This window comes from Wyeomyia smithii, chromosome 2 (assembly GCF_029784165.1).
Source record: "Wyeomyia smithii strain HCP4-BCI-WySm-NY-G18 chromosome 2, ASM2978416v1, whole genome shotgun sequence".
Lineage (NCBI taxonomy): Eukaryota > Metazoa > Arthropoda > Insecta > Diptera > Culicidae > Wyeomyia > Wyeomyia smithii.
In genome coordinates this window covers 197,619,798-197,647,003 of record NC_073695.1, presented here as the reverse complement: position 1 = coordinate 197,647,003, position 27,206 = coordinate 197,619,798, and the positions used below count along the sequence as shown (strand labels likewise).

The 27,206-nt window shown below is 37.4% G+C and overlaps 1 protein-coding gene across 2 annotated transcripts in view; it reads left to right on the top strand.

Moving 5' to 3' along the window:
* Window positions 1-619: 619 nt before the first annotated feature.
* The window catches only part of LOC129722863 (protein gooseberry-neuro), a 124,118-nt gene continuing 97,531 nt past the window's right edge, over window positions 620-27,206 (top strand). For both annotated transcript variants that reach the window (XM_055676669.1, XM_055676668.1), the window contains exons 1-2: window positions 620-1,596; window positions 16,048-16,361. In XM_055676669.1, coding sequence (XP_055532644.1) covers window positions 1,521-1,596; window positions 16,048-16,361 — 390 coding nt within the window. In that variant the 5' untranslated portion in view covers window positions 620-1,520. The remainder of the gene's footprint in view (window positions 1,597-16,047; window positions 16,362-27,206) is intronic.

Sequence of the window (27,206 nt, the reverse complement as noted above, 5' to 3'; positions counted from 1 at the left end):
TTGTTGACCAGTGTATTATTTGTACCGACAGTACTTATCAAAAAAAAAAAATACATAGAAAACTAGTGTCTATATAATGCAATATTTGAAGGGGAATTAAAGGAGCATAAGTGACTTCAATGATTGAAGACAAATTCTACTAGCATATCAACCAAACATAATAACCATATTCCAATCCATGAAACACACTTCAACTTTATTCCACTACGCCTTCAATAAGGCACACTGAAATGATTAATCGAGCAAATCCAGAGGGTACCCAAAAAGAACTGAGCGTCCCCTGCAACTTTTCATGTGTATGCGAGCTCGATCCACACTGATCGATCAAACAAATCTCTCAGCTCGCTACCTCGTCGTCGTCTACGTCGTGGTTGTCGTCGTCGATGGTAGTAGTGACGGTCTTTCGCTGCATTTCGAATGGGGTGGTAACCAACCGGAGCCGGAGATTTATAATTCAACCAACCCGACAGCACCTCATGCGCTCGAGCATCGCGCGCGCTTTACGCTGACTCTCCGTGGGACTCGCTCATGCTCTTTCGTTCCCTCCCAGCTGTTTGTGGCTACAGCGGCAAAAGAGGTGGTTTAGAATTATGCTTTTTGTTTTTCTCTCAGCGTAGTTTCGTGGTACGACTTTTGGCAAGCGGACCGTACAGCTTCATAGCGCGAACGCGCCGTCGCGGTCAGCTCGCGAAACCCAAATCGAACGGAGACAAAACCGAAGTCGATCCCCGTCGCCGCCGCTGGCAAACTGGAAACCCCACAGAACTAGGACATCTGTTGCTGCAGGTGCGCAATCGTTCACAGTTGCAGATCATCGATTAGTCGTAATCTACCGGGAAGCAAGCAGTAGCGATGACGCGGGTCCGTCGGGAAACAGCGCCCGTACCAGTCAGCAGCTTAAAATATTTCTTTTATTATTATGATATTTAGTTGCTGATGGAATCAATTAATAACAGAAAAATCTCAAAACCACTTAGTGTTCCAATAGAGCACAATAGAACAAGCGCTATCAAAGCTTCGAGTACCGATAGCGATCGATGAACGCCCTATCATCGATTAGGTTTTCAGCCGCTTCAGATCAAACGGATAACTGGTTCGAAACAACGTGTCACGGTCCGGTAGAGCGGTGGGATCCTCATATGAGGAATGTGTACCAAACCTCTAAGGCAAATATGAAGGCGTGAATAACGCGAATTATATAGCAGTGAAACGACGCCACTAATAACAGTGACAGAGTGAAGATAATGTTGGTGTTAATGGTCGAAAATTAATTGCTAATTAGTGAACGGTCCTGTCGGTGTGTGGAACTGGAAAAAAAAGGGAAACGCGGTGTAAGAAAATTGAAGTGTAATTTCCGCGGCGGAACGAGCGCCTCACAGTGACGAGTTCCGATCGGATGGTTCGTGCGAGTGCAATGTAGGGAAAAAAAGTACACGGAGTTGCTGATGGTGATCGAGAGTCGCATGTGTTTGCTTTAATTTTATATCTAGTGGAAGAAAACATTCAGGGTGTTTGCGAAGATGGATATGTCAGGAACCATGTCTGGAGCGAATGGCCTCAATATGAGGCCCTTGTTCAGCGGATATCCTTTCCAAGGTATCATCAACTTTTTTATGCATTGATTATCAGGTCATTACTGATCATATTTAATCTAAAAGAAATAGTTTGCCTTATCTCTTATCTCTTTATGTGATATAGCTGAGATGAACTTAACGGCACAAAATATGTATAAATTTTGACACATAGATTACACAGACTGTGGCCGATGTTAATTATTGGTGCTACAAATAATAACAAAATTATAAAATCTTATTCACATATATACTGTTAACATCTTTACTTGCAAGTAGAATCGATTCAATAAAGAAACGGGATGAAGTTTTCCCGTAACCCAACCTAAAAGCGACGAACCCGACATGCAATTACTCTGTGATGGTCTTTGTACGCAGTTCTATCTTTGCTAGAGGAACCAAAATTCACAAAATTGTTGAAAAGCTATAATTTTTCAATTTTGCCAGTTTGAGCTCTAGGGCAAAATCTGTTTTGATCAGTTTTATCTACATACTAAAAGAGTTTTTAATAATTCTATATTTGGGGAAGCTTGGCAAAAGAAATTGATGATTGAGTTTTTTTATCCACTACGTCTATAAAATCCATTTTCTTCCAGGAAAGTGTGCGTTGAATTCTGCCATCCTGCCTATAATCTTCAATTTGTTTGCCGATGCGGTAAACTGTGAGCATTACGGGATCAAAAAACGGCATCTTAACCCCAAAATAAAGAAGAATTTTTGATTACAAAATTATGTGTTTTATTGTTTTGTGAGTGCATATCAGTATTAAGCAAATTTGAGAAAAAACATTGCGCCACAACGTACAACTTTTCATGATGTTACGCCTGTAACAACGCAGGAATATCACGTAGGGTTGCTTATTATTCTAATTTATTTCAACGACGCGAACTTTTTCTCCGAATTCAGACAATGAAAGGCTATTGCTTTCTTCAACGTCTCCTGGATTTCATTGCTGATTTGGCGCGCCCATAAATTACGTAACACAAAAAATCTTAAACTTAAAATGACCTAGTGGCCCTCGAAAAAAATGAGTCCCATACCTACTGATTTAGATATACTGCTCGTTATTTCGTTCTTCAGGGTGGTATGTAATCTGGACTCAATAACACTGGTCGACAAAAGCGAAAAAAATGCTCCCCCTAAAACTCAAAATAGTTGTTCTAGAAAGATTTTAACTTTTCAGCCATTTCTGTAAAATTTGGTGCCTTTAACCAGTATTAAAATGCGTCAACTTAGGTCGAAGTGTCGCATAGAAATTGCTCACCGGGTTCGCCGCTTCAACGTTATATCTACGAGAAAACTCATTAAAGTGTCAGAAATAAATGGTGGTTGCTAGGGGCAACAAAATCCACAGCAATGGTGAAAAAGCTATAGTATTTCATAATTTCCAGTTTGAGCTTTAGGGTAACACCTGTGTTGACCAGTGTAATCATGCTATTAAAAATTCTTTGCAAAAAGCATTGTTTTATTGAACCTCTGTTTTATCATTTTCTTTCGAATACTTTTGTATTTTACCATGACTTCATTTGGAAAAGTATCTTGTTTTCATGACATCTGTAGTCATTCGCTTTCAACAAAAATTATGCCACAAGCCCGTTTTAGCATACCGCGGTCTAATGAAGTCATCACCTCCGAGATTTCAGACTTACGTGAATCGATTATTGGATCCAGCAACGGCAATAAATATTTCAGTGGGTTAAGATCAAGACTGTTAAGCGACCTAAACTCCTTTTCAATACTACAGAACATTTTTTAAGCTATTATGTGTTTTTGAGTGTTTTCTTAGGAGTATACAAGATTTACAAGATGACAAATTTCATTGACACTTATTCCAGTGCGAAGGAAATTGACAGCCGAAAAGCGAGTTCTCTCTTCATTTACCTTTAATTTATTTTTGACAGTTCTTTCATTTCGCATTACAGTGTTGCCGAACAGGTTGAAATTGTGCTTTGCCAGAATTGAATATAGTTGTGTAAATTCAGTCCAGAAATTCCGCATGCATTCTGTATATTTCCACCATTTCGTACATCCCTTAGGGTTGTATATCATATAGTATTTAAATAAAACTTCAATTTAATTTTGAAAAAAAAAATGAATGCGTGTCATTGCTAGCTACTACTTTAGGCCGTCTTCTTTGGCAGCATTCGAATACCGCTTTGATCAAAGTGTTCGTATTTCATATTCCATATTTTGACAGTATAAGGTCAAGCGTTGTCATGCAGTAGAATCACTCTTTACCATTACTTTTACCATTACACTCAGTTACCATTACTGACTTTCCTGTGGGTCGCTATAATGATTCCATTTTTCATCATCCGTCACGATGTGGTGAACAATATCCTTCCTGTTTTGCTGCTAGAATTTTTATTCAATGGCGAAAAACGCTGCACAGTGGGACGAAATTAAAAATAGTAGGACATTGGTGTTTGTGACGAAACGCATAGTTTTAGCGTTTCGATGTCTTCTAAAAAGTTTCACAGTTTTATGAGTACTTTATTTGGGTGGTAAAATTTTTTGTTCAAAGAGGGTGTACACCAAAATTAAATTACCTTTTTTATTGCTTGATAAACTTGGTAACTTTCTTCCGATACATTGTGGAACTAGCTATTTCAAGCAAGTTTGTAGGAGATTGGAAAATTCTATCTCTTAACTTGACAAAGTTATAAGGTATTAAAGTAAAGCACCTCCTTAAATTGTGTTTTGGGTGATAACGCTCTTATCTTAATTTTGCAATTGTCCAAGTGTTCTACAAAATTTAAACCAAGATTAATTGTCACATTTCTACAAAAGAAAAAGTATCGCTATTTCTTTATTTGGAGGAGTTATGTCTGTTTTTGAAATTTTATGACACAATTTTCAAGAGAACATAACTAGCGAGAAGGCAGATATTGGCAGCTACCTTTAGTTTCATTTTATTCGGATACTTATTCCCTCCAATTGTGTATATATGTCGGACTGGAATCGAAGTGGATAGTGAATTTTCGGAAATTAGGTTGCAACTTTTCTGTAATTTGATTATTTTTCTTAATCAACTTTTTTTTTTTAAATCGGACAATCGGTGCCCGTAAATGAGTAAGTCATGGACGTTTGATGATTTGACAGGTGCTCGGAAAGTTAAGTGAAGTGTTGAAATGTCTAACTTTAAAAAGTCTGAGTTGTATTTTTTCACCTATTAATGGGTAAAACAATGTCAGTACTTTTTCACCCATCAATGGGTAAAACAATGACTCATTTTTTTCTAAGAATATGTCTTCCTAATGCGTACAATTTTACCCATTTCATATTTTCAAATTCACCCATTTTTTGACAACCGCAATGACAGTATAAAATGGTTCCAAATTATCCATTAATGGAATTTCGACTCTAACCGTGTACAGCTAACCATATCTCCCTGTTTGAATGTTATCTCCTCCAAAAAGTATCTTCACTAATTTTGAAAGTATTGCGAGTTATCTGTTCCATAAGTTCACAAATCATCGTTCATTAATCAGGTAGTTGGTGCGTTTTTGTATAGAAAACCCCAGAAACATACAAGGTCTAAGCTTTAAAAAAAGTATTTGATGATGTGCTCTGGTTTGCCTCTTTCTCCCCTATATGCATTTAAATCTGCGAAATAATTTAATGAAAAAACGCTCTAACTTAGTATAGAACGATTGCAGCTTCATGCTGTCCTCGAAAGAAACCTTTTTTTTTATGTTGATCATATTTGTCTAGAACATTATGTTCATGAAAAAAAGTACTTAAAAAGTTATGCAATAAAAACTAAATTTGAGGGGGTTGACAGAGAAAATGCTTCGTATCTCAATAAATAGACGTCATTAAAATTCAATATCTTCTGCAAAATTTTATATTTTGAAAAGTTCTACAACTTTGCTGAAGAAACTATTCATGTATCTTCGCTGTATCAAAAGTTGGATTTTTTATTTTTATGATAGTAGGCCATGATCAAAAAATTTTCTTATCAACATTTCCGTTTTTTTGTGAACAATTCTTTTGAACATTGTCTTTGGCTTACATCAACCGTTCAAACACATATAAGTTTGTCAAATTGCCTTTTCCGATTACTGTGCGCTGGTGGCCTTTCTTACGTCTAGTTTCCTTTCTTACGTCTTCAGTGTTTCGCAATACGTGCTGAATAAAATTATCTCGAATTATTTAGCATATTGGAAAAATGGTATTGAGAAACGGAAGTTTCCAATTTCATTACAACAGTGACTTGACGGAAGACGACAGCGATGAAAAGAGGTACAAGCTGTTTTATGCTAAGCAACTGAAAACGATTTCTTCTGAGTTTTGACAATTTCAACTTGAATGATCATTTGAAGTGGGCAGATCATCCACAGGAAATAAACTCCTTACAGAAAGCAGCATTGCTCAAGGCTATCATTCTTCTGATTGAAGAAACCAATAACCTTTCGGGAACAAAGTTTCAGAAAAAGTTGCAGTTTCAGTGTCTATTTAAAATTACCTTTTGTGTGAAATTCATTTGAAACAACCTTGCATTAAGTAATTATTTGATGATTTTTTAAAAGCAAGAAGCTTGAATAACAGAACAAAAAATTTGTTATATGGATTGAAGAAAAAAATATGGCTATACTCAGGCAAAACATTTGGTGGAACTGATATGCGATTATTTTTAAGATGGGACAATTTGACCTTATATTTTTTACTGACTTTTTCCAAATAAAACGTACTTTTTTGTTTCCTTAATCGATAGTAAAGCAAGAAATAGATGGATTCTGATACTTAACTCAAAAACGATAAAAATCTATATGGGACTGGTATGCGATTATGGGCAGTGTAGTCAACATCGAAATTACGGTCTTCAAAGCGACGAAATCAATCAAGCCTCGATGCACTTCAACCAAACAACAACTTTTTCGTTTATCTTCTGGTGACTCGGATTTATTTACAGTTTATCAGGCAGTGGAAATATAGTTTTGAAATGGCTGATTTATATTAAGCGTGTTGCTATAGTTGGTAACTCACACACAGGCTGTAAAAGCTATAAAATTGTGAACTTTGAGCAAAAATTCTGGTTTTAACTTTAGTACGCGGATTTCGAAATCGTATTTTAACGAAGATAACAAAATGTAAACAACTTTTTTGTAACCTTTTTCTAACAAACTTCGTTCGAAAATATAAATTGTTTCTTTTTTTATTCCCGGGTCCGGAAATTTCTAATAAATGAAATTTCTTATTTCCGTTTTCCGGTGAATCATTTTACGGGAATGTGCTTTTAGTTAACACATTTTTCAAAAACGTTGAATGCTTCAGTTAACGCATGTTTCGAAATCATAACTGAAAGTATTTTAAAAATATATGCTCACTAGTGCCTAAGTCCGCATTTGAACGGGCTTTGGTAAAATCAGTATAAATCTTTTAAAACATTTTTATAGTATTTATTTAAGATTTATAGTGAATTTACTGAAGCCTATTTAAAGGCGGGCTCGGGCACTAGAGAGTTAAAAGTTAGTTTGGTTTGCTCACTTGAAACCTGACGTTTTGTGGTACTAACCTCACTCACCGCGCGTTTATATTTTTGACTGCCTTACGATTTCAGAAATGTCATTACTGAAAATCAATCAAATTCATCCCACGATTAATTAAAGTTTCGTCACTAGCACAAGTGGTAATCTGCGTTGTAATGTCGTTTTCGGTTTTCGTAAACGACACTTTTGACACCGTAAATGCTTTATTTGACTTTGCGGACTACCCTTTTCTGTCTCTGACTACACTTTTTCTGTCCCTGACGACACCCGAAAAAAGCAGAGTGTACTGTTGAAAGTTACCAACACATTCACACGTATGTGTCAAAACTGGTTTGTTTTGGTTCTCGTTCCACGTTGTAAAGTGTCAGGTAAATTTTTTTTCGGCACATTTGCGAGATGGACATATGAAATGGAAACGAGGCAAAATGATGAATGCGATAATGACCAAAACAAAACGAATTGACAGCTATCTCATTATTACGCATACCAATGTAACGACACTGAAATGTTTTATTTGAAGCTGCAAAGTATAGTCTGGAAAAAGTGTAGCTACACCGCGAAAACGAAAACGACATAAGAGTGTCAACTTTATGAATAACCAGTAATTTTGGTCACTTTTCAGTGCATAGGTATGAACTCCTTATACAAAAAAGTCAGAGCAAAATATTTCAAGAGGTTGTTTATAGAAATACGGCGGCTTGAAGTAAACGTGACGTAACAGATCAGAACATTATGACAAACAAGTCCGGACATGTTCAGCAATGCTGTGCAGTGCTGATTTTAAGTATCTTTGACTATGCGCTTCATTACTGCCATAAACACCGTTTTATTTGGTGAATAATTATTATTTTGGTTATTGAAAACCAGAACTAACATGTTCGATTTATCATTAATTCATCGTTAACTTGTAGACGGATGTCTAATTAAAATAATTTACGCGCTTATATTATCAAAACTTGAGAACTATCTTTATTACCCTACCTATGCTGCCGTTCCAAGCATAGTTGTCCCATGTTCTACACAAACCTTATGTATGCTGGGACACTTATGCTTGGAGCGGCAGTATGGCACTTATTCTGCCGTTTATTACTACTGAATTGTACTATAAAATTATCAGAAATATTTACTAATATTTACAGCGTGTTTAGCGCTAATTTTGACTCGAAGTTTTTAGATTTGTTACCGTACTACCGATTTTGACGTATAATAACGTCTTACGGTAACATTTTGACATTTGGAGTGCAAATTGAAATACCGAAAATTAGTATCGAAAGTGTTACGAAACTTATCCTGTTTCGAATAATAATAACTAAGTCGGTTTTCAATGACTTTCCTTCATTCCCGTAGCAATTGTAAACAAAAATTAGCTATACGTCTACCAAAATGCTTAAAATTGAGCTTCATTATGCTAATGTGAAGACCTGTGCGCCGACCATATCATCGGCGGCGGCGGCGTAGAAAAAATGTTACCTCGGCGGCGATTGGCGCGCCGGCGTGACGCCGTTGGTATTTAGCAGCGACGGCGGCGTGTTCCGGCGTGACACTAATTACCACTTCTAAAATATTGCGTATAATGTGTACACTCTCATTTTTTTTTTTTTCAACATAAATAAATGAAAAATATGTTTATCCGGGTTGACCAGATGTCAAAAAAAAAAAATAAGAATGGTTAAGAATCAAGTAGACAAACAATTTAACAACCAGCAAAAAATGACTATCGGCGTGATAAAATTTCCTCGGCGGTGCGCCGACTCAAAATCATCGGCGGCGGCGGCGTCCGTAAAAGTGTCGGCGGCGGCGCGGCGTGGCGGCGCACAGGACTAATGCTAACTATTGTACTATTTAAAAATGCAGAGTAGGCTGTCCCAAAAAAAATCGATGTTGAAAAAGTCAAGGTGCTCAGCCCCAAATTGAAAAATAATGTTATTTATAGCATTTTTGTAGAACATTTCGACTTTCTAAAAGGTCGTTTTCAGGTTGCCCAAACGTGATTTATGAAAAAATGACTTTTTTAAGCTACAAAACCACTCTTTTGCACTTTTTTCAAATCTGTTCGATTCCTACATTTTTCCATATATTTTTTTATTTTTGTGGGGTTGTTTTTGGATATTTTGCATGGTTTGGTTCAGCATCGCGTTTAATTATTTGACTCACAGAGCCAACTGAACATCACAAAAAAGTGAATTTTACTTATAATTTTCAGATAAAACCCTTCAAAACACATATAAAAAATTTTTTTGATAAAGAACTGAAAATTTTACTGCAAAGCGGAATTCAAGACGAAAATTTACATGAGAAAAGATCCTTGATATCTTATCGGGGGGCTGAGATATCAGCGTTTTTACATGTGATGGAAAACTATGCATTTTGTCAGAAATTGCCACTAAAGCTCAATATCTTCATTTCACAGTGTTTTATTTTGCCGTTTGTGCGTATAATTTCCAAAATAGTGATTCAAATGTTGATTATAGCCATAAGATATGTTCGGAGAAGTTTCAGGATATTCAAAAATGCATCTTTTAATGTAGAAAGAAGGGTGATCAATCCACCAATAAGTGAGATAAAAAATTTACTTTTTAATCAGAATGAGATAGACGCAAGGTGACTTCGACAAAGTTTTAGGTTAACTAAAAACAAGAAACTTTATCGAAGACATCATGTTTCTATCTCTTACATATTACGAGCAACATTGAGTTTTCTATTAGAAGGCACGAAAAATCATAATTTTCGTTCTAAGTTTTTTCGTAGATTTTTCCAAATTTTGAAACCTTCTACTAAGTTATCAGCCATCCAAAAATGCATTTGTTTTCTGAACATTGTTATTTTTTATCTTCCAAAATAAAACAGTTATTTAACATATTTGTTAAAATGCATAGTTTTTCCATCACATAGAAAAATGCCAATATCTCAGCTCCTCGATAAGATTTCAAATATCTTTTTTCATGTAAATTTTCGTCGTAAATCCCGCTTTGCAATGAAAATTTTATTTCTTGTAAAAAGTTTTTTTATTTGTGTTTTGAAGGGTTTTATCTAAAAATTATCAGAAAAATTATTTTTTTTTTGTGATGTTTAATGGGCTCTGGGTGTCAAAAAACTGAATACGATGATGAACCAAACCAGGCAAAATATCAAAAACAATCCCAAAAAAATAAAAAAATATACGAAAAAATTTAGGAATCGAACAGAATTGAAAAAAGTGCAAAAAAGTGGGTTTGTAGCTTAAAAAAGTCATTTTTTCATTAATCACGTTTGGGCAACCTGAAAACGACCTTTTAGAAAGTCGAAATGTTTTACAAAAATGCTATAAATAATATTATATTTCAATTTAGGGCGTTGAACTGTTTGAAGCTCGATTTTGAAAAGTGACCAGAATGACAAGATAACCTCAATGCTCACATAATATTTTGAATGTATCTTAAAGCATTTTTTCTCAGCTTTCCAATGGTGATTTCAAATTCAAAATCGGTGGTTGCAAACTTGCTCAAAAACACGTTTTTCTGATGAAATCCAAGATGGCGGCGAGATCCAAGATGGCGGCCAATTTTTTTCTACTTCAAATGGAAGCTCTATCTTTCCTCTTGAAAACGATGTGTTGGTTGCAGGGGGTTCAATGACAAATTCAATAGAAATAAATCAATAAAAAGGTCAAGAATTGCTCAAAAATCAATTTTTGTAAAAACCGTTAAACCGATTTGTGCCCGAGGGGTCCATCAATATGAACTAACCAAAGTGGTTTTCTCATTTTTTCGCTACTTTCAATCATTTAGACATAAAAATATCCTTTTTAAAAGACTTCATGTCACTAGTGGGACGGTTTCAGCGAGAATTACTCACATGCTATGTTTTATCTAAGACTATTTCACACTTTCGCGAAATTTCGAAGTTTTTGAAATTAAACGAAGTTTTTCTCGAAATTCCTCAAAAAATAACTAAAATTTATGAATTTCAGGTCGATTTTTTCGTTGATTCGTAGTTAAAAAGAAGGTTTTAAGATATTTAGAGTCTACTTAAGAGAAATTTTATTAAGAAAATTCCGGAATTTAGGAAAAATATATTAGGCTCTAAATTTTTTTAAAAATTTCTAGGGCCTGATACTTTGAAGCAACTCCAGACCTAAATTAGAGCTTATAACAGCAGAAAAATTGGTTGAGAAATCATAAGTTGATGATATTTGATAAAAAAAATGTGATGATTGATGTCTGTAGAGTGCCGCCGGAAGGATCAGCGTCTTTCGGAGCCTGAACAAATTAATAACGTATCCTTTAAGCAAATAACTGTTCTAGAAATCCTCGCAACACTAAAAGAACTGGACGCTTCAAAAGGTCCAGGTCCAGATGGAATTCCACCCTCACTTATGAAAAATCTTGCTCCTGCCTTCGTAAAACCCTTGTTTTGGCTTTTCAACTTATCCCTTAAGGTCCAAACACAATGGATACGTCGCGGCTGCGTTTGCGGCAATCTGACAGTTAGTCCATACATTTTCTGTCAAATCAACATCAACGCAACGCAAACGTATCCATTGTGCTTGGGCCTTTACGTCCGGACAATTTCCATCGGTCTGGAAAACATCTTTTCTTATACTGATTTTCAAGTCAGGTAAGAGATCTGATATCAAAAACTACCGTGGCATTGCAATGATATCATGTATTCCCAAACTTTTTGAAGCAATCGTAAACCAAAAAAAAAATAATCAGGTAAAGAACCGCATTACGTGTAACCAACATGGTTTTTACAAAGGAAGGTCTACGGCTACCAACTTGCTTGAATTTGTTGATTTCTCTCTTGCGTAGATGGACAGAGGCAACTTTTTGGAAACTCTATACACGGATTTTAGTGAAGCTTTTGACAGAGTAGATATTTCCATACTGATGTTCAAATTAAAAAAAAACTGAGATTTGAGTCAGGCCTACTTAGATTGATTGAATCTTATTTGACGAATAGGACACAAACGGTTAGGCTTAAGGGACACCTTTCTGTACCAGAAAAAGTGCCATCTGGAGTTCCACAAGGCTCCCATTTATGCCCTTTGCTCTTTTTTTTATTTGTTAATGACGTTACTTTTGTGTTGAATCGTCTCAAAGTATTGATATATGCCGATGACATGAAACTGTACATGGAAATAAAACACAAATCAGACATCCAACAACTCCAAAAAGAGGTTGACATTTTCTACATTTGGTGTAAAAAAAGTCTTCTTGATCTCAACGTAAAAAAATGTAATATTATATCCTACACAAGGAAAAGAAATCCTGAACATGCCAGTTGCATTCTTGGACATCAAGTTGTAGAAAGTTATCAAATTAGAGATTTAGGAGTAATTATGGATTCTAAGTTAACATTCATTGATCACTACAATACGATCATCAATAGAGCCAACAGTTTGCTAAGTTTTATAAAAAGGTTCAGTTATCATTTCGTAGACCCGTACACTATAAAAACTCTCTTTGTTACATATGTTAGATCTATTTTAGAATACTGTAGTGTTGTTTGGTCGCCTTATCAAGACGTCCATTCCAATAGAATCGAATCCGTACAAAAACAGTTTTTGTTATATGCACTAAGAAAACTAGGTTGGAATTCATTTCCTCTCCCTTGTTATGAATCACGTTGCATGCTAATTAATATAGAAACGCTTGAAAAAAGAAGAAAAATTGTTTCGGTAACTCTTGTCAACGATTTAGTTTCACAACGCATAAGTTCGGAAAATTTGCTTGGAAAACTCAACTTGTATGCTCCTACATGCTCATTAAGAACGCGAAAAATTTTTGTATTAAAAGCTTATAGAACAGAATATGCTATGTCCGGGCCAATTAATAGTATGATAAGACTTTTCAATAAATATTGTGAAGTTATTGATTTAACGATAACACGAAATGCTCTTAGAAAAAAATTAAACACTAGAATTACATAACTATATTTGTGATGTTAGCAATCTTAAGAGCTAAGATGTAGTCTGCTATGATTGACGAAATAAACTATTAATTTCGTGCGGATCTGTAGGTTGCAGGACCTAAGCAGGCTAAAAGAAAAGCCTTGATTCGGTTCCGATTCGGAACTTGATCTTCTTTTTTTATACACAGGCTTCGCAGCCGACTGTTTAGTGTACAGGACAATTGCGGGGCTAGCGCTACGATCCTACTGACACTAACAGTCTCTCCTGAGCCGAGACTCGAACCTACGACGACTGGATTATGAGGCCAGCATCGTACCTCGAGACCATCTAAAAGATCGAGACCTAAGAGAGAGTCCTAAGCAGACTACACAATCCATAATAAGCCCTGTTCCCTGCCGCAATTCGTCTCTTGACTTCGCGGCTCACTTCGCTATCACACGTTCGAGTGTACCAAAATAGAACCACTTCGCGAATGTTGATTAATTGATAAAGAAACATTCTTGAAAAAACAGTTTTTTTTTATATAAGATTGTACAAAAACCTCGAAATAATATAGGCTTTAAATTTTTTGCATTATTTTTAGCAGATTTTTGCTATATACAAAAAAAGCAATTATAATTGAAAATGTTGAAAATTTTATTTTGTCAAAAATAATATTTTTTCGTGTGATATCGATTCCAATTACTAAAATTTATTGGGAAAAAATTTTTGGGCACTCTTCATCTCTATTGTGTTTTTAAATATGTTATTACTTGTAAAACTTCATAAAATTGCCTCATGTCGTATCAAATCAACTCTATTGAGAAATAAAACATTACCAAACTGCACATATCATCAATAAATTGTTAAAGAAAATATTTATACTGTGTACGAAAAATCAGCCCAAAAATCCAAGCAATGCTATTTTCGCAATTTAATTGTTTAATTTTCTTTGCTTGCTTTTAATTTCAATTTAAAAATGGTTAATTTTGCGCTGATATGATTTTTTATGCTGCCGTTTGCTAGATATTCGAAATTCTATTGTATTAAAATGAACACCATAAAAATGCAGCCAAAATGTTACACGTACAGTGATTTTGCTTCTTTGAATACATACTTTATTACTCAATATCAGCTGATTGTTTCAATCTAGTTTAGTTGGCAGACACTATTATTCTACAATAGTTGCATTAGATCCACATGCATGTAAATATTTTTTCAATTTTCCGGACTCAATCTTTAGATAAAACCGATGTGATAAATCAACAAAAGAAAAATTTCAACCAATGTTTTATTTTTTATTGTTATAATTGCATATCATATATCAATTTTATAAAATTCAATATAAGTTTACCTTACATCATCCATAATCTTCAGATAAACCATTCCATAACATTCTCGTGGCGACAGTTCTTGCATTCCAAAATAGTTCCGTACTCCAACACCGAATGTGATTAAAATACACAAACAAATTTTATCATTGTTTTATTGTCATAATTAACTTTATCTCACATCATGAATTAGTGCATACTGCGCCCAAAGATACAGTAATTACTTAATATGTAGCGGCCACCTACCGGTGCCATTACTCGCCGGCTGTCCATGCGGGAATCGGCAGTAAATTTCCAACCCAACAGGCCAGTTGGCATAACTAGCGTAGTAACACCTCCACGCCTATCACCTTTCTGTGCTGCGGAACCCCGTGCCACATTTGTATGCACACAATAAGAGGAACAATTTTTCAACAGCAGCACATCGGAAACAAAAGTGGCCTGCTGACTAGAGACACTGCGGCCGGGCGACCAAACGGGAGGTGATAGAATACGAGGTATGAAAAAGCTTTGTTCTATTCTCCCCTTCGCCGCACAAGAACTTTTGGAATGCATAATTCTAAAATGTTTTTGAGCCCACACACATAAACGATAAACTACATTCTACTGCCATTCAGAATGTCTGCTTCAGAGCGTGTAGGCAAAAACTATGGCTAACTGTGACTTTCCTTGGATGTTCCAAACCGAGCCGAGTTCGTCGCTTATTTTCCTCCGGATTGGGTTGGTGTATCGATAAGAATAAATTAAGCGTATCAGAAACCGGTGCTCGGTACACGATGGCAGACCAGAGAGAACAGCCGATAGGCGAGGCGAATTTCTTCTACAGAAGGTCCTTTGCAGAGCGGATCCACCGTCGTCAGTATGCCTAAGACTTCCTCCCCTGCATTTCGTCGATCACACGTACACAACAGCGCACATACATACCGGGATACAGACGGCAACACGAGTTGTGACCATATGCCCGAAATTAGCCATACCTGAATTCCGATGAATAAAATTTTAATAGCCAAAAATCGAACACCAACCGAAATGGAACCTCCGGAAAATCGGAATTTTTCACGCCAAGGACCAGATGTTTTCATGCGCTTACGTTCGACGTCCGGCAGTTGCAGTGCAGAGGCTGTGCTCGACGACGACGTCTGAACGTTTGTGACGTTGCGATGCAGCAATCCGGAGTGTGATTGCTAGACACAAAAAAGAACGTCTTGACGCACATTTCCATTAGGATAAATGGAAATTTACGGGCGTGAAACAGCTGAAAATTGCTGCTCGTTCCGAGCTGCTAATCACCGGTGTGTTTTTTTGCTTTGAATTATTTTGCGTATAACTTGTTCCTCCGATGGATTGCTTGACTGGACAACTTGTCTATAGTCTACCAATGCAACAAAAAAAATAGAGCATCTCAGTGCAGCGGTTATTGGGTTCAATTAAAAGGTATACGACCAAACCAGTGGGATGTATATTAATAAGTCGGTAATTCTCTTGAGAATCTTGAGACGCTTAATGGCTCGTTTTATTGAGACTAAATAATCCTGGTAAAGTAATTTTTGCCGCGGTTTGGAAAATAGAGATTTGTCTTCTAGGTATTTCTTTTAGGACATTATGGACATGGTAATTGATTTTTATTGCGCAGTTTTATTTTAAAATACTAATTATATTTTCTGTCAATAGCGTTTAATTTACATTGCCCCGCAATCCGCCCAAATCTCTCCTCCATCTAGAAAATTTTTTTGCACTATCATTCCCAGCTTATCCGTGTATCCTTTTCCCTCCCGTTACAGGCCAAGGTCGCGTCAACCAGCTCGGCGGCGTCTTCATCAATGGCCGACCGCTGCCGAATCACATCCGGCTGAAAATCGTCGAAATGGCAGCGGCCGGCGTTCGGCCGTGCGTCATCTCCCGCCAGCTGCGGGTTTCCCACGGTTGTGTGTCCAAGATACTGAATCGCTACCAGGAAACCGGTTCGATTCGTCCCGGCGTAATCGGTGGCTCGAAACCGAAGGTGGCCACACCGGAAGTGGAGTCACGCATCGAGGAGATGAAGAAAATGAATCCCGGCATCTTCAGCTGGGAGATACGGGAGAAGCTAATTAAGGTGAGTTCGTTTTTTTTTGCCTTTCGTTGCGTTTTACACCCGTTTTTTTTCGTGGGGCGCACCACGTGGCCACCCAGAGGCATCGGTCGCTGCTCGGGGGCAGACGAATGTGAAACGGTGACTGTGAGTGAGCAAGCGGAGAGATTGAAACCATTTGCGGGTGATTATGTACCGATTCGGATTTTGCGTTGGGTTTGGTTTGAAAATCGCCGTCGGGAGTCATTATTGTGGATCTCAACTGCCACGATGTGATGATTATAAACCAGAAGCAGGTGCTCTTGCGGATTATATGAATATTGGCCAATTTTTGTAACTGCTCGAGTGATGGTATCGTTTGGTGGTCCTCTCAATTAAGCATCGATTTTATTGATTTCTTAGTCAGCGTTAGTAGCGCTCTAAAGAACATTTCTAGTGATTCAGGAATGCATTTGAGTTGTACTTCAAATATAGTCGTTTGGATATCAATTCAAAAGCTTCGATAATGTAATGTGAATATTGATTTTTATTTGTTGAAAACTTCAATTTGCAAAGGTTTTTCTTAGTTTTGAAACCCTCACTGAGGACTGAATCGGTTGAAATAAAACATTTCATTTATTATCTTGAAATTAGGATAAAAAGTCATTAATGGAAACTCAAACTGCAGACAGCTAGTGCTTAATATCTCATGTTACAAATGAAAAAATGCAGTAACCGACAAAATGTTTGAACTGCATAATAATTTGATTGCTAATATCTTTTCCATTATCGTTTTTTTTTCTCTTGGGAAAATAGTCGTACGTTTGTGATTTGATGATTTTTAAAATGGTATAGTTTTAGGTCGAAATTTGATAGATTCCGGTTGAGCACGTTCCAATTTTCTTCAACATAATATTTTGATTTTTTTCGCACGGCACATAACATATTATCATAAAACAAAGCCCTCAATTCTGTTTATTATGATCAGAGTATTTTGACGTTTGTTTTAAAAGGAAAATAATTTTTTTTTAAATAAAAAATGAAAATAAAAATGAAGTTGTTGGCTAACTTATTGAATATTGAGCAACATTTTAGAATTTTTTAAGTCGAATTCCCTCTTCCAGTAATTCATTCAGAGTAATTTTGAATTTTATTAAAATTAAATTTGAAATGATAAATTTTTTTAAATGCACTGTAGGTATTTGTTAAACAGTGACACAAACAACTTTCTGGTTCGTAGCTTGCTTACGATGTATAAAGCTTTATCAAGGCCCCCCCAAATTTTTGGTCAGATTATAACAAAAGTTCAGAATGTCAAAAACTAGAATCTATCATTAGGATGAGAATGAAATATAAACAGTAAAACGGAAGTTTACAGAGCGTTGCACAGACCAGACCAAAATTTTTGGAATTCATCAGGATGCTGCCCTCTGGAAGTTTCGAAAGAATGAATCACAGAGAAAGTCATTTCTAAGTTAACCAAACTACCTACGCATTAGGCTGTCCCAAAAGAAAAAATCGATGTTGAAAAAGTCAAGGTGCTCAGCCCTTAATCGAAAGATAATGTTATTTATTACATTTTTATAGATCATTTTGACTTTCTAAAAAATTGTTTTCTGATTGCTCAAACGTGATTAATGAAACAATGACTTTTTTATGCTACAAACCCAATCTTTTGCACTTTTTTCAATTTTGTTCGATTCCTACATTTTTCCATATGATTTTTATTCTTGTGGGGTTGTTTTTGAATATTTTGCATGGTTGAGTTTAGCATCGCATTCAGTTATTTGGCTCACAGAGCCCATTGAACGTCACAAAAAGTGAATTTTTCTCATAATTTTTAGATAAACCCTTCAAAATACATATAAAATTTTATTTTGATAAACAACTGAAACTTTTACTGAAAAGCGGGATTCAAGACGAAAATTTGCATGAAAAACCCAAATTAATCCACCTAGTGGTGAGACCCAGCCTTTCTAATTCGAACTTATTATTTGTTCAAATAGAATTACACAACACTCCCGTTTAAAAAAATACAAAAATATATATAATATATAAAGTCCGATAACAGCGTAATTAAATAGGATTTTATTGCGCCACTAGACTTTTTATTTGAGACTAATCTAGTGAAAATCGGTCCAACCATTCTAAAAAAAATGAGTGAGCTTAAGCAGTCTTTGGAATATGTTTCTTTTCAAAACGTGATTTCCTTCTTTCATACATATCTTTCATACATAATTTTGAACCACATGTTTAATCATTAGTTAAGGATTTTCAAGACAAGCCGTTCATTTGCCACCAGTTTTGTTTAGATTGTTTGTTTAGTTTCTGAGATAATGAAATTTCGTGATTTTCACATTTTGATGCCTAAACTAAAAATCAGATTACAATGAAGTTCAATTGGGTGTTATGAGGCCACTAGACCTTTCATTTTCAACTAATTTCGTGAAAACCGGTTTAGCCATTTCTGAGAAAAGTAAGTGAGGTTAAGCAGTCTATGGTATATGCTTTGCTTGTATAACGTGATTTGTCATTTTCATTAATAACGGACAAAGTTACTTACCGATTACAATGGAATTCAATAGCAACCTATGGGACAACTAGGCCTTTCATTCTAGACTGATTTTGTGAAAATCGGTCCAGCCATCTCAGGGAAAAGTGAGTGAGTTTAACCAGCCTCTGGAAAACATTTCTTTACATAACTTTTGAACCATATGTTTAATCTTTATGAAATTTATAATTCAAAAGTTCTGAAAGTAGCCCGTTCATTTGACATCAGTTTTGATAAAATCGGTTGTGTAGTTTCTGAGATATTTATGTTTCGTGATTTTTACATTTTAATACATAAATTCTAAACCAAAACTCCGATCACAATGAAATTCAATAGCAACCTATGATACAGCTAGACCTTTCATTCGCAATTGATTTCGCGGAAATCGGTCCAGCCATATCTGAGAAAAGTGAGTGAGAAAAAAAAGTTGCACATACACACACACGCACACACACACACATACACACATACATACAAAAAATGCTCAGCTCGTCGAACTAAGACGAGTGATATACGACATTCGGCCCTCTGGAGCACTTTCATACCTTTAGTTTTCTCAGTGATTGCTATACCTTTCTAGGAGAAAGGCAAAAAGATCCTTCATATCTTATCGAGGGGCTGAGATATTGGCGTTTTTACATGTGATGGAAAGCTATGCATTTTCACAAAAATGCCAATACATACGAGTAGAATAAACTAGCAACATTGTATGAATATGCAGCATTCAGAGCTGCCAAGTATACAGATTTTTCTGTATTATAAAGTTTTTTTGACCACGATACAGAAATGATACAGAATTCATGCAGAATTTTGATTTTTCTACAGCTTTGTACTGAATTTTAGCAATCGGAACTTTTTTAGTTTCGGTGTGAAACTGTGATGTTTCACAAAATGTTCGTACTAAAGCACTGGTAGCTCTACCTCACAAATATTTCATCCGAACATCAGTTTTAAGTTTTTCAAATGCGTTTCCCGTATAACCGCCAAACTGGCCGATTCGGTTTTCACAAGCATTTCCGAATGGAAATTTGTATAGGTGCGAGTAGGCTTTAAAATCTGTTTCTTCGTCCAACGTGAAATTTTTGCGCCTGATTGTAATTGTGTTGTATTTGCGTTGACGATGACCAACGCTGTTCTTTTGTTCTTTTATTACTTCTGTTCGTTTTCTGCTGGGCGTCGGGCATTCAACTAAGCGAGAACTTGCTTTTTTTTATTTTTTCTGGACATCCGACATTTGGATAAGCGGGATTCGAGACTATTGGGAAAAAACACGGCTATAGACCTGAGTTTTCTTTCAGAAATTTCCCAACCTTTTAAAGGTTTTGAGCGAGATTTAAGGTCGGATTCCAAGCCTAACTTTCGCAACCCCAAGCACTTGTAGGCACCTAAGAGGTAAGCACACCAATAAAATACAGAAAAATACAGATTTTTTTTTTGAGTGCATACAGAGTTTTCAAAATAAAATCTGGCAGCTCTGGCCGCATTATAACATCAGCTGCTCACACAGATTTCGTTTGAGTGGTGCGCAATGAGTTGTGTTTGAGCTATTTTGATGTAACTTTCTATTAATATGTATGTATTACTTACTTTACTTACTTTTAAGGCGACAGACCGATTATCGACCCAATCCAGAATACGTCGCCATGTCCCGCGGTCCGCTACCCTCCAATCGCCCCTAACACCTATTTCGCATGCATCCTCGTCGACAGCACACATCCAACGAGTGCGGGGTCTACCCCGAAGTCGACGACCTCTATCGGGACTCCTGCTAAATATAGCCTTCGCTTGACGCTCATCCGGCATTCTCGCTACATGTCCAGCCCACTGAAGCCTGTCGTGTTTTATTAGCTTGACTATATCCGCCGATTTGTATGCCTGGTTCACTTCATGGTTCATGCGTCTGCGCCAAACACTATTTTCTAGTTTGCCGCCAAGGATTGAACGCAAAATCCTACGGTCAAAAACACCAAGAGCTCGCCGATCAGCCTCTTTCAGCGTCCATGATTCATGGCCGTAGAGAGCCACCGGAAGAATCAGTGTTTTATAGAGTGCAAGTTTAGTACGGATTTGCAGACTGCGAGACCTTAGCTGGTTACGTAATCCGTAAAAGGCCCTGTTTGAGGCTGCTATCCGGCTCTTTATCTCACGGCTAACCTCGTTGTCACATGTCACTAATGTTCCCAGGTAAATAAATTCGTCGACTACTTCAAATGTTTCCCCATCTAGCAACACCGCAGCACCAACCTCCGACGGACTACCACGCACTCTGCCAGCCACCATGTATTTCGTTTTGGCATAGTTCATGATAAGCCCTAATCTCGCAGCTTCCCTCCTGAGAGGTCCGACGGCCTCTTCCACAGCTCTACGGTTGATACCAATGATGTCGATATCGTCCGCAAATCCGAGAAGCATGTGCGACTTCGTAATGATGGTGCCGCTTCTCTGCACACCAGCCCTCCGTATAGCACCGTCCAATGCGATGTTGAACAATAAGTTCGACAGCCCGTCACCCTGCTTCAAACCATCCAACGTCACGAACGAGTCCGATATCTCACCAGCTATCCTGACGCTTGATGTAGAACCTTCAAGGGTGGCACGTATCAGCCTAATCAGCTTTGTTGGGAAGCCATGTTCGATCAAAACCTGCCGTATCTCATTTCTCTTAACTGAATCGTACGCTGCCCTGAAGTCTATGAATAGATGGTGCGTCTGCAAATTGAAGTCTCGAAATATATCGAGGATTTGTCGCAAGGTAAACATTTGGTCCGTCGTGGAGCGTCCCCCTCGAAAACCGCATTGGTACTCGCCAACAAAGGTCTCCTGCAGCGGCCTCAGTTTGTGGAACAGGATGCGGGAGAGAATTATGTACACGGTATTGAGAAGAGTTATGCCCCGATAATTGCTACAGTCCAGGCGATGGCCTTTTTTGTAGATCGGGCATATGAGACCCTCCAACCAGTCCGAGGGCAATTCTTCATCAGACCCTACTCTCAGCATGATCCGATGGATGGCACGATACAGCTGTTCGCTCCCGACTTTGAAGAGTTCGGCGGGAATGCCTTCCCGGCTGCCTTGCAGTTTCTCAGCTCTTTCACTGCTTTCTTCACCTCGTCCATGGATGGTGGATCCACAGCTTGACCATCATTCTCAATAGTCATCCTGCTCCTTTCGACTCCACTGTTTCCCTCACCGTTCAACAGCACACTGAAGTGTTCCTTCCAACGTCTGGCCACCTCTGTTTTATCGGTTATCAGGTTCCCCTCCCTATCGTTGCACATGACAGGGGCTGACACGTTTCGATTCCTGATTCCGTTGACCTTCTTATGGAAGCTCCTCGCATCGTGCCTGGAGAAGCAACCTTCCGCCTCCGCAAGAATACGCTCCCAATGCTATCGTTTCTTCTTATGTATGTATTATAATAATTATATAGGAGAGCGAGTGAAAGCCCGCCGTGTGTAGACGAGTTATTTATTGCGTCCGTAGTAATCGCGTTAAATTGTGGTGCATAGTGCAAGAAATTGTGAAATTCTTGTGACAGTTGTAGTCGAGGGAATTCCTGGTTTATGCCAGTAAATTTGGAGTTAATTACTAGTGAGGAGATTCAGGAATTTTGATTTGATTACTGATTTTCATGTGCAGTTTATCGCTCTGCAAATGGCTGCTTAGAAAGTGCAGTGCTGAGTTGGTGACCTTTCTTAACGTTCGCGAGAGTGTATTGTGTTTGAAGTTCATCGCAGTGATACCTCTTCTTCTGTGTTGCGATGCTCGTCGTCGAAGGCACCATCTGCTGCGAGACAGAAATCAAGAGTGCGACAACTGTATGCATGGAAACGATTTGTTTATGTTCGTTCGTTTGCGAGCGGCGGCAAGCTTGACTCACTGAAAGCAGCTTCGGTGTCTAAGATAAGTGCATACATTTACAGACATTTTCACAGTCATACCTCGATATAAGGCATTTTTTGACGTAGAACTACGTTTTTCTTTAGCCTACCGTATAGGGATGTTAATAAGAAAACTATCAACGAAAAGGGGACGAAAAATGTCCCTTTTTAAATGCTTATAAATCGGTTTGTTTTCAACCGATTTCCTTGATTCTTGCAGCAATTGATTGGAAAATTGTACACGCATCCACCCAAATGTAGAAATGTGCTGATTGATTATGCAAACCATTGTACTATTGAAAATTGTCAAGCCTTGTTGAGACAAAAATAACGTCCTCTGATTGGTCGCTTGCTGCCTTTCTCTAAAAAGGTCGACAGAATAGTATAACTAGTTAGTCGCATCCTAGCGAATTGCGGAAGTAGCAGCAGCGGGTTGCGCCAGTAAACAAATCACGTCACGTATCTAAGCGGCAGCGAAGTAGCACCAAACGTCTCACCAGTTAAGGGATTCGGTCTTCTTGCTTTATCTCGGCAACAACACATTCTGTGCTGAATCCAAGAAAACACAACCTCTCGCGGCCGTATTATTTACTTAAATGCGAAAACAGTTTTTACAGATTTTGAATAATTTTTTGGCAATAACACAAGCATTCTGTGCTGAATCCTAGCAATCAAATTCTGTCGTGATCAAAAAATTTACTTTATTTATTTACCTTATGCCCCCCACTATTGGGGCAGCACATAAGCTGCGATCAACATAACCGATTTTGAACAACAAACTGTCCTGTTCTGTTAGAAAGCCATAACAAAGGTGATACGGGTTAAAATCGTTGCAACACGACACGGGTTAAAATCGTTGCGTGTGTGAGAGCACCATCGGTGTTTATTCGTTGTATACAAAAATCAAATGCGAATTGTGGAATAATTCGTCTAAAGACCATAAGAGAATGGTTAAACTGAACAAAAAGGCGTGGCCTATTTCGTAGCAACCTTCGGCTATATAAGAGTGTTTCTGGTAAAACCAGCTATATTCATTAGTCGGAAGGTGAGCTGGCCAAGGATAGAAAAATCACTCACTTGGAGAATCACTTGCGATTTTTTATCGCCTAGAATACTTTTGTTTGTTTTTATTTATCAACATTGATACGGCTGCTTAGTTACAGTTATGAAAAAAAATCGTCAATGACAATTACAGGAGAATCACTTCCGAAAATTTTCGTTTTCTGGAAACGAATATTCTTTCACCGATTTTTTTCAGTTCAATAATTTTATGCTGCAAATTTCGTAATATTAAATGATGGACATTATAAAGATCTGTCCGACAATACTGTAAAATAGCACTCATAGTGATGATAAAGATTTACAATATTCTTAAAATATACACTCGTTTTGTAAATCATGCTTTTTTCCGAACATCGAAAAGTGTCAAACTTGTTTCTCGTTTACTCTCTAATTCCTTGGTCGAAGGCTCCAAATCTCAATCTCGCATGTACAGGATATTACAGGAAAGATTTTCCGAAAAACATGCTCTCTGGAACCTGTGTAATGCGCCCCGACTACAGTGCCTGTACCTAGATTTGGATACCTAGAAGACAATACTCCGTAGAATATCATAGCATAGCTTTCCTTTTGGCTTCATTATTTCAAAAGAAGCAAATTAGCCTCTCCGTTTGCGTTTGTTGTGCAGATACACGTGTGAAAAAAAATCGAAGACGCGAAACGAAACAAACAAATCTAAGTAATCGTAAGTGAAAATTTTTCCCCACCGATTCTTTTGAAATTATTGAAAGCGATAGAGAATCAGTCTGAACTGCTGATTAATTATCACTTGAACGATTTTTTCCATTCTTGGAGCTGCCTAGACGCCCACAACGTTGACAGCAGTAGCAGCAGATATCAGCACTCAACAGTAACAGCGGATTGCAGTGATTTGCAGCGAACTGCGCCTGTGGCTGCCTTTAAATCAATCAAATCACTTGCCCTGTGGTTGGTCACCATTTCTCAGGAGCAGCGCGGTTCTTCTCACTTCTCAGCGTGCGTCGTCAGACTGCCGGTTTTGCCCCACTACTGAGGCAGTATAAAGGTTGGCACCATCAGGCAAGGCAGCATCAGCAAATCCAATTTTGAGCAGCAAAATGCCTTTCTCAAGGCAAATAAACAAATATTTGAAAGTTGTGAAACAACTTTTACAGCTCGTGTTTCCAGTGTCTTTATTCCCCCACTGTTGAAGCAGCACAAAGCAAGCGTTTGGAGACTTTACGACTCGTTAATGAATCACTTACAACAATGCATTTGTTAATAGTGTGCGTAGTTCTACGTCAGTTATGCGGTCGTGTCTTGGATAAAACCTCCTACTTTTTTCGTTACGTTATATCGGAGCACGAAAAGAATTATTTTTTCAATGATGTAAAACTCTTGGTGGTTGCTCAAGGATGCGTAAGGGCTTATTTCCCTTCACCTGGCAGTATGTGTAGACCTGTCTTATGCCCCTTTAAGACAGTTTTCGTAGACAGACGTAACCAGTCACAAAACATTGAAATAAAGAATGTCAATTTTACCCCATTTACCGATACATATTGGTTTCAAAACTAAATAGAAACATTTATTCGTAGCATTATACACCCCAGAAAAAATTGTTGTACTTTAATTTTGAGATATTTAGGGGGATTACGTTGTATCGAGGTGGAAGTTGCGTTGTATCGAGTTCAGTGCTGATAAAAGTCATTTTCCCCAGTAAAATTCTTCGAAAATTACAGCCAATCATTTTCAATTTTCACTTCCAATGATAGCAGCACTCTTTCAGATACACTAGATTTTTGTCCTAGTAACGTGCTGTTATACTCAGATGAAATAGATCGCGCGCATCGTTCACGGTTACGGAATAAAATTTGACGACAAATCCAACCAAATGATTTTCACTTCAAAGCGAAAAAGAAAAACAAACAGTCCACTCAACCAAAATAAACCTCACCGAAACACTTTTTCACTGACACTGACCGATGCCTTGACAATCTTCGTTAACTGATAAACTGATTTTGTTGTCTTGCTTCCATCGCATGAAATATAATGAGGTGTTTTGACAGTTTACTTCCATGCAAAAAGCGGGAAAGGAGAACTCTGAAAGGATTGTAAAAAAATAACGTTTATGGATGCTTTTTTTCACTTTCACTCAAGAGTGTCAACAAATATCATCCCTGATCGAGTTACGTTATATCGAGGTTGCCCTATATCGAGGTATGACTGTATTTATGAAAACTATTGGTAGTTTTCACCGACATGAATCAAATACTTTTTTTTCGTACATATTTGCGTGTGTGTTGTACCTACCGATTTCTTGGGCTGATGTTGTGCTGAGATGAGATGGCGCGAAGCGCAGCGTTTTCGTATATTTTCTCATTGTAGGTTATATTATTTCTCACCTTTGAAAAGACGCGTATCGCGCCGCTTTGTGTTCAGCCAAGCATTAGCCTTAGCGATAATTTCAACGTCAAACTCGACACTAAACTGTAATTTTGCTATAGAGTAGTAATTTGGTACGGGAGTTGTTTGTTTTTTTTTTCATCGCATGAAAGGGGGTGTAGCACAGGGTTGCTGTTTGTCTATTACGCGACATTTTTCAACAGTTGAAATATTTTGACATTCTTAATCTGAATTTTTCCGATTACATAGTTTCCATATGCATTGTTTTTGTTTCGGTATTCATGACTTCTCTAGTTTTGAATGATTATTTTTGCTTCAAGCTGAATTTTTGATAATTATGCTTATGAAGCAACACACCTAATTTAGGACCTTTATGGCTAATGTGTGTGTTTGGATTTTTTTCTTAAATTTAGTTTAGTTTAGTCTAGCTTTGATTCAGCTTTGAGTGTGTAAAACTTATCCATTTTTCACTTTTGGTAAGTATTTTTGCGTTGACGATTGATACTGACTGCAAATATTCATATAGTTTAACACAAGAGAAGGCTCGATGCGACCGTACCCGCGTTCAGAAATAATTTACATTCTTACAACTCGCGTTCGAATTAAGTCACATGTCACATGTGATGAAGATAACAACCGGATACCGTACCGTGTTCACAGTATTGTTTTTAGTATCAAATATATCAACTTTATTAATTCTAAAATCAGGAAAAGGAAATACAGGTTTTGTTTTTAGTACAGTGATCAATCGTTTGAGTTCGGTTTGCGGCAGCTGGTGATCTGGAGAGTCGTATCGCGTAGTTAACTCTCGAAGGAAACGAAATCGGTAGCTGCGAATCAGCCGAAATCAGCTCGTTGAGTGTTGCGCGTAGCTTTTGTTTCTGTAGATTTAATAAATGTTTTGAAATTCATTCGTCGCGCGGGATTTTGATATATTTGATCGTATTCGATCGAATCCTGCCTTACCTACCCCAACATACTATCACAAATTCCCTTCAGGTGACATCCGTAGAGATGCAGAGGTGAACTCGGTCTCAT